Below are 9135 nucleotides of genomic sequence, written 5' to 3'. Positions count from 1 at the left end.
AAAAAAACCCAAGAACATATTAATTCAGAACATATTATATAGTGCAATTTGGACAGTCTAACCCCAAAATATATAATATATATATATAAATATATATATATATAAATAAATAACTATAAAAGTATAAATCGTAAATATTAAAAATATTTTTCACAGTATATATAAATATATAATAATATAATTAAGTAAAAAACTATTCAATATTGGACTCATTTCGAAGGTATTAAAGTGACGATTATAATGATGTAACTTGTTAAAATAAAATTTTATTTTTTAAACATATTTTAATTGATATACGATTATGTATATTAATTCGATAAAGGTTTAAAATGAAACTTTTAAAAGTAAAGGATATAAAGTAAATTAATTAACTAATTATAGGGGTATAAAGTATAAATTCAAAATTATAATTTTAAAAAAATCCGTTATGATAGGGTGAGTGTATGTGAGGGGTGAGTACATGTGAGGAGAAGAGGAGGTGAAAAAGTGTATAAATGGTATCTTAGTCATTTAGTATTTTAAGACTTTTGGTAAATTTGCTTTATAAGATAGTATAGAAATATAGATAGATATAAAAAGAATAATAGAATTCTTAATTCTAAATAACCAATAACTAATAACTAATACTAATGAATAATTGCAACTAATTTATATTAATTAATCAACCAACTGAAGTAATTAATAAACTGAATTAATATTAATTAATAACTAATATTAGTTAATACTTAATAGTAATTTTTATTAACATTTAATAATAATAAAAAATAAATAAATAATATTAATCAAGTTTATAATTGAAAAAATAGGCAAAAAAACTACTAAAAGGCTACTCCATCTAACATTTCAATAAATTAGTTTATGTTTATTGAAACATGTAATTAAAAAAATAAGCTAACTTATAAACACCTCATGTTGATATAATCCATATTCCATTCAATCAAATTTATTCCCTTCAATAACGATATTTTATAGGTATGTAGCAGGAGGTGTAAATAATAAGGTTAAATATTGTGAGAATGTATAAAGGGAATGCTTAAAAAAATTCATTTGAAGATGCATATATGAACTACGGCTGACAACAAGTAGGGCATGGATAGGGTAAGGGTTATTCCATTATACAATCCATTTAAAATAGCGGGTAACGAAACGAGTAATTATTCATCTCATAAATCTATTATCCATATACCCTACCTATTAAAATAGCAGGTAATGAAAGGGGTAATGGATAAATGATAAAACCAAATTCCATTTTGAACTATAAATAATATTGTTATTCAATTAATTTCCAATCTCGTCTTATTTCTCATTTAGTTATCATGAACTCTTTTACTTGATAAATATATAAAGAATTATATTTGATTTTTTAAATAATTTTATTATATATATATATATACATATATATTAAATTTAAATAATAATATACAAATAAAATTAATTGTGCAATTTAAAAAAATGGATGCTCAAAGGATGTGTTTGGTAACACTAAACAAGACAAAATAAAATAAAACATAGATCAATGTTCCTTGTTTTGTTAAACTATTACGTGGAACATATAGAAATAAAATGGAACATGCATAAAACAAATTGGAACAAACTTATATTTTATCAAATTAACCTTAAAATAAAACTTAATTCTCTTCTAAAATATCAAATACGTTTTTTTTACATTTATTCTTTTAAAAAAAATCATTTATCGTATTATATACTCTTCAAACATTCACTTTACTATTCTTAAAATATTATGTTTTATATAATTTCTATATTTTAATTAATTTATTAAATATTGATGATAAAAATATAAAACAAAAATTAAAAACTACATAAATTTTTTAAAAATTACTAATGATATATAAAATATTTATTTTATTATAATATAACAAATTACATAATTAATTAAAATATATGAATAACTTATTAAAGGTAAATTTACTCATTTTATCTATTCTCTCGTATCTTTGTTCAGTGATGCCCATTGTTCTCTCTTAGATACTTCTAAGGGTGCGTTTGGTATACAGACTACATAGGACGGGACGGGACAAAAAAAAAATAGTCTCATGTTTGACATATCATGGACAAAAAATACATGGGACAAGATAAGACTATTTTTAAATTTTATGGGACAAAACTTGATGATTTTTATTCCACCAAAAAAGGTGGAACAACATGGGACTAAGTATGATTTGACTATGTTACCCTTGTTTCAAATTGGAAAACCTAATTAGCACAGCCCCTCTTCACATCGTCTCTTCCATCATCGTCCCTTCGTCATCGTCCCTTCCACAGCCTCTTTACATCCTCCTCCACATCGCCTCTTCCACATCGGCTTTTTCCACCGGCCTCCATCGCCTCTTTTGCAATCGGTTTGATATCTCGATTTCTCCCTCTCGTTTTTTTGCTGCGCACGATTTTGCTTTGTTTCTGTTTATCGCCTCCTCTGCAATTGTTTCTTCACCAAATGGCTTAATAACACAAATTTCCTGGTATTATGTTTTTGTTATAATGAAATGTAAGATAAATTTGGTTCTAATGCAACTCAGTTTGGGTAGATGAAGCATAAGCATAAGCTTCCTGTCTTCATTTCCTGGTACAATATTTCTATCATAAGTTGCATTTGGTTCTAATGCAACTCAATTTTTAGCTAATAGATATGTCTGAAACGATCAGATAAGCATAAGCATGCCCTAGTGGTAAAAATTCTACAGCATTTAGGGGTAATATGGTCATTTTAACAGTTTTGTCCTGTCCTGTCCTAGTCGTACCAAACATGGGACAAACAATTAGTCCAGTCCCGTCCCGTCCTGTCTCGTCCTGTCCAGTCTGCGTACCAAACAGCCATAATGGAACAAATGAAAGAAGACTAAAATCATGATCACTTTAAACCAGGATTAATTTGCAATTTAATTACTTGGATTTCGGATTAAACCCACTTTCAGACAGAAGTCTTGATAGAAAGTTACGACTGTTGTCATCTTTGTCTTTGCCACTAAACCTGCTTAGAGTGCTGATTACAGACCAATGAGTCTCGAAATCTGGCTTGTACCCAAATTCTTGCATCCTTTGTAAGAGCTTTGAGGCCTTGGGAAAGTTTCTTTCAAGACGATACCTACTAACCACTGATCCAAACATCACCTTGCTTGGATGCTCTCCCATGGAGATCATAGCGTCGATTAGCTTTTCGGCTTCTGATGTTCTCCCTAATTGGCAAAGCTTTTCGGTTACAACTTCATGTGTTTTCGTGCTTGGGATCAGTTTTCTGTTCGACATTTCGGTATACAGATCAAGGGCTTCTTCCATCTTATGGGATACACATAAATCTTGAATTAAACAATCGTAGCTTGTTGAATTAGGGGTGTTTCCTTTCTTCAACATGATGTCGAGAAGATGAAAAGCTTTATCTTTTCTTCCATAACGACACATCTGTTTGATTAGATTGTCGTAGTTTATGTTTTCTGGAATAAGATCTTTAAGAATCATCTTGTCAAGAAAGTCTACAGCTTCTTGGAGCTTATTGATCTTCAAAAGACCCTCCACCACTTCATTTTGAAAAGTGGAACAATGAATCCAGCCTCTGGCTTCCATTTCTCGACTCAGTTTTAAGACTTTCTTGAACTCACCACCAGATTGAAGCAAACTGATTACTGATCGTAGACATCTGTTACTTGGTTTCAGTTCTTTAGACATCATTGCAGTCAGATACTGAAGGGATCGTGGTACAGCCTTGCACTGGGAGAATCCGTACACAAGAAAGTTATAAGTGACATTGTCGAATTCTAGTCCCTTATCTTGAATTTCATCTAAAAGAATATCGACACACGCACTGTTTCTGGAGGCGAAAAGATGGAAAATCAGGATATTATACAGAGTTAGATGTGAAGAACTCTGTTCAACCATAAGATCTTTTATCAACAAAGCAAAAGGGATTCGACCATCGTTGCACATTAGAGACACCAACTTACTGTAACTCGAAATGGAGATGGTTATGTTCTTCTTTAAGATCACCCCAACTACCTCCTTAACTTTCCTCAAGTCTTTCGCCAGGCAATACCCATGAAGCAAAACATTATGAATGTCAACTTCTAGAGAACCAGAAACACCAAGATCTGGGGCAGAATGCTTGCCCAGCATTTTAACAGACATGACAAAAGCTTCAGAAAACCGCTTCTCCTTGCAAAGCCCTTTTAAAAGATGGCTATAAGCCACCTGATCCAAGTCATATCCCCTTGCCAGAAGCTCATCGAACAAAACACAAGCAACTTTAGTGAACCCAATTCCACAAATCTTTTCAAGAAAAGCATAAGAGAGCTCCAGTACTTCATGTGGGTAAACCAGCATCGCACGCTCAAAAAGAAATAAAGCTTCCATCAGCATGTCGTTTTGGCATAACGAACAAAGGAGGGTTCTATAATCGTTCAAAGTAGGAAACCAGTTCTGATTTTCAGGTAGTTCCCAGCAATCATGAAGGTCTCTTGAATTCCCTTTCTTGCATAAACCCAATACTAGAACAGAATACGTCTTGTTTTTTATTTTCAGATTTCTCTTGACCATTTCGTCGTATATTTTCTTTGCTTTAAGTATAAAACCCCTTTTGACATGCATTTGAACAAGCAAATTGAGTGTTTCTTCGTCAAGCTCATTATGTAACTTCGGCATATTCTCCAAGAGCGTGGTGATTGTTTTAAAACTTGAATTAGATGCATGGAACTTCTTCAGTAGTGTCGAGAAAGCAGCAAAGGACAGTTCTTGGCCCCAGTGAACCAATTCAGACGCTGTTTTAGAGATATTAAGACCATCATCCTTCATTATAAGACGATTACAATCAGGAACCATTGAATTATTGAGAACGCTAGTCATAGTTTGGTCATAGTCTACTATATCACCTTCTAAATAGAGTCCATTCCCCATGCTGTCATAAAACTCAGTTTTGGAGAACCCCACATCATTATCCCTCCTAACTCTTACAGTCAATGGATCAATACCCAACAACATAAACGATATTGATATAGGATCTTGTAACGGTGAGAGTTCAATCAAGCCATTATGCACCATCTTTTCAACTATTACCTTCACCTCATCAAATTGTCTAGCTTTACAATATCCTGCTAAAAGAACCCTGAAAGTTGACATATCAGGTGTTATCCCTTCATCTTCCATTTCAAGAACAATTTCTTTGGCATGATTCCACATACCTTGCTTGAATACCCCACTAATGATAGCATTATAAGAATATCTGTGAGGTTTTAAGCCTCTAGACAAAACAATCGAGAGACAAACAAAGGCGTTTCTCAAGTTTCCTTCTTGGCAATTCCATCCAATCAATATTCCAAAGGTTATAGCATCAGGGGAAAAGCCCAAATGCTCCAATTCTTCCAGGAACACAAAGGCTTCTTCTGCTCCAAAATTTTGACATATCGAATGTATGATCTTGTTCCCAACCACCACATCGGGCACACAATCAATTTCAACAAAAAGACTCAGCAAATCACCATAATCCTGTTTCTCACAGTACCCACTCGCAATCGCATCAAGAACTAAAGAGGTGGGTTTAATTCCATAAAGAAAGGCCTTCTTAATCAAATTTCGTGATTCTTGAACTTTTTCAACTGATCTGCACAGTACTTTAACTACATTCTCATAGATATCCTTTTCTGCCACACCCATCTTTAACCCCATCTCAAGCATATCACCATACACACTAGAGATCAACTGGGTTTGATTCCTATGAACCAGATAATTAAGAAGAGTACGATAGCATGACAAGGATGGGACTAAATTTAGGGCCCTCATTCTATGATACATATTGATACTCTTTTCTAATTCATCAATACCTACATACCATTCAATCAAATTACTGAAAACTTCATGATCATCCAATAAAATTCCTTCTTTATCCATGGCCAAAAGCAAGCATTCAGCATCCTTAAACAACCCCACCTGAACCAACAATCCCACCATGACCTTGAAAGACTGATCAAGATGCTTAAAACTCCTACCTTGTTTGGTACTGGCACTAGCCCACTTAAAAATCCCCAATAAAGATCCAACCTTTTGAACATCAATTCCCAATTTCCCAGCACTAGATTCATAACCCAGTAACAGTTCAAGAACATCTTGAGGTTCTAATCGAGACTTTCTCCAAAATTTACGGGTGATTCTAGGGTTCAAATGAGACACACTAAGAAGACATTCTTCAAGAGAAGAAGCACAACTAGTCGAATGTTCAGTCCTTCTAACCAAAAGTGCAGAGCACTTATCCAGGACCGATTTTGTAAAACCAGAAACGTAAACTGAAGATGTGTCTATGTGGGATTTGTTTGATTTATGTGGCTCTATTTGTGGTTCTTGAAAGGGTGAGGAAGAACAATGTTGTTTGAGAGAGAAAAGAGCAAAGAGATGACTGACCTTTATAGAGTGGGTGCTGCGTTGAAGACTAAAGAGCATTCGATTGCAAAGAAGAATGGAAGTAGCAGCGACTGTTCTACTGGTTGTTCTTGTTCTCATCTATGAGAACGGATTTTTGGGAGTCAGATCTCAGGGGGCACCCGGGGCAGACTGCAGAGAGAAAGGCCCAATCCACATCAACGAAGAAAAAACATGTAACGCCTCGTGCTTCAAAGCTGTTCTTTGAGTCACTAAATGACGGCCGATAGTCCAAGAAAGCCCATTGAAAAACGGTTCGACGAATTGCTTTAAATTTCTTTGAAGGCCCGTCATTCGTTATACGCTTTTGGGCCGGTTCAGGAAATGCAAAATGGCCCGGTTTCTGAAATGTCCGGTTCTTTATATCATAATTCTAGTCAAGCTTTTCATCATAATTGAAGAATCTTTTGAGGATTCAACTTTCTTCCAATTGTTGGTCAAAATTCATACTCTTTAAGTCTATGGTACGCGTAGAAAGACCAATTATAATATGCATCACGTCACCCTCATTTCCTTCAACAATTTACCAAATACAAAACGACAAAAACAGAAACTTCAAGGCAACACCACTCCACCAAAACCCATGCCTAACCTCCATTTCGGAAATCAAGACTCTTTCCATGAAGCTTCCAATTAAAAACACCACCCGTTTCTCCAGATTCTTGATTGATAATTCCAGAACAACGTACAACCTTCATTGCATAAGGTAATTGTCATAAAAAGGAGGGGTTCTCTCTACTTAGAAATCATTGCTCTGGAAATATGAACAGACCATTTCTTCCACCCTACTTTCTTCCCGCAACTTTTGACAATTGAACACCTCCGTACAGACTTGAATACAAATCCTTATATAAACCCAATTCTCCATTCTTCATGTATTCAAACACAGAAACCTCTCCTACCTAAATAATCTAACCCCATCTGCAAACCCAATTGGGAAATCGCATTCTTTATTTCATTTGTTCAAGATGAGTTTCATGATACTTGAATTGATCCAATACTTCTTCTTGCAAATGGTTCTCAACAGGTTCGCCAGAATCTTGAAGTTTTTCTCCCGATGCAAGTTTTTCATCCACCGCCAACTTGGGTTTTCTCTAGAACACTCCAAGATTCAAGTTGAAAAGAAGAATCTTGATTCCAGATTGTCGAAATCACACCTTTCGTTCACCAACAGAATCATCGTTGAAGATGGGAGCGTTCGGAGAGATGAAATGGAATTGGTGATGGCGAATTTGGGGGTTTTTGGTCATCCTGAAGACCAGAAATTGCCAGAAGTGTTGACATCTGCAGATTTGTTCAATATTTTCGAAGAGGAAGAGCCAAAATTGGAGGAAGTGAAAGAAGCTTTTGATGTTTTTGATGAGAACAAAGATGGGTTTATTGATGCAAGGGAGGTGCAGAGAGTTCTTTGTGCAATAGGAATGAAGGAAAGGGCAGCCATGGAAGACTGTAAGAAGATGATCAGAGCGTTTGATGAGAACGCCGATGGTAGGATAGATTTTAGCGAGTTTGTGAAGTTTATGGAAAGCACTTGTTTTTGAAAACTCCAGAGTATTATCATTCGTTTGTTGTTTATATTCTTTTAGAGAAGGGTGTTATTGGTATATAAATGCTTTGAATTTATATTGAAATTGTATTTTGAGGTATGAATTCAAAGGATTATTTTCTGACACTTTTTTTGTTTGTATACTCGATCATGTTTGGTTAGAACAAAAACATCAACTTTAAAACAAGGTTTCAAATGACTCGAGACGCGGTCCGACGGCGGGCGAGGCTAAACCTTAAGGCTGAAGAGCCACGGTGACGCCATGATGTTTTCTAATGCATGATTTATAGCAGCAAATCGTTATATTATATATAATAATATTGAAGTTGTTATCATGCGGAACCAGTCTGTTTTCGTGAAGCCACCTTTTTACATGTGAATCTTCACAGTAAAAACATGGTGAAGGTAATTATAATACTAAACTTGCTATCATGTGGAACCGGCATGTTTTCGTGAGACCCATGAGACTACCTTTTTACATGTGAAACTTCACAGTAAAAACACGGTGAAGGTAACATTCACATTGTTTTTGCTGTGAAAGTTCGGATTTTTTTTACATTCACGATGTTTTGCTGTGAATTTTCAAGTTACAAAAACCATACATTAAGCCATGAGGTTATATGCTACATGACGTGAGACATAAATATTGAACCATGACGACTGATACGATGAACTTTTTAGAATAATGCTTTGAAATCAAATGCATGCCAAAAAGTTTACCATTAACACAAAACATTAGTCTTAAAAATCAAAAAAGATATTTGCATAGCCATGGAAGCATAAAAGATTATAGAGATGGTGGGCTGAGGCACATAAGGCCAGTGTGGGCTGGGCTGGGCTCACCTTCAGCTTGTTAAAATAAATACAAGTTAAAGGGTTGTATACCAAACTTTAACAGGATCATTAAGGATTAACAGGATCATAACAATAAAAATTGAGAATCTTATCCAATAAGATATATGGTAAGTATCAAAAATTTAACTCAAAGATGAAGCCGATGACTTTTATCCGGTTAACATTTATCGAGTCAAAAACCCTTACCAACAATCTTAGGGGTTGTTTACCCAAATGCATATCTGATGAAGTAAGAGTCATCACTCTCATTGACCTTGGGTAAGATTCTAATCCACAAAAACAACATTATATACAACAATTTACCCAATAAACACTAA

The 9135-nt window shown here is 34.4% G+C and overlaps 2 protein-coding genes across 2 annotated transcripts; one reads left to right on the top strand and one right to left on the bottom strand.

Moving 5' to 3' along the window:
• Positions 1-2889: 2889 nt before the first annotated feature.
• Positions 2890-6438, bottom strand: LOC112524179 (pentatricopeptide repeat-containing protein At5g15280, mitochondrial). Its single transcript, XM_025133887.1, has one exon. It carries the CDS (start codon positions 6436-6438, stop codon positions 2902-2904), a length of 3537 nt encoding a protein of 1178 aa, XP_024989655.1. The 3' UTR covers positions 2890-2901.
• A 779-nt stretch (positions 6439-7217) lies between these two features.
• On the top strand, positions 7218-8088 carry LOC112515977 (probable calcium-binding protein CML45). Its single transcript, XM_025122974.1, has one exon. The coding sequence runs from the start codon at positions 7386-7388 to the stop codon at positions 7956-7958; it is 573 nt and encodes a 190-aa protein (XP_024978742.1). The 5' UTR covers positions 7218-7385; the 3' UTR covers positions 7959-8088.
• The last annotated feature ends 1047 nt before the right edge of the window (positions 8089-9135 follow it).

The sequence above is a fragment of the Cynara cardunculus genome (assembly GCF_001531365.2).
Source record: "Cynara cardunculus var. scolymus isolate 2C chromosome LG 1, CcrdV1, whole genome shotgun sequence".
NCBI classification, from domain to species: Eukaryota; Viridiplantae; Streptophyta; class Magnoliopsida; order Asterales; family Asteraceae; genus Cynara; species Cynara cardunculus.
The sequence above is the reverse complement of the archived record's forward strand: the minus strand, read 5'-3'. Positions and strand labels throughout refer to the sequence as shown.

Coding starts and splice junctions, on each gene's coding strand:
- LOC112524179 (XM_025133887.1), bottom strand. CDS start 6,438: ATGCTCTTTAGTCTTCAACGCAGCACCCACTCTATAAAGGTCAGTCAT.
- LOC112515977 (XM_025122974.1), top strand. CDS start 7,386: ATGAGTTTCATGATACTTGAATTGATCCAATACTTCTTCTTGCAAATG.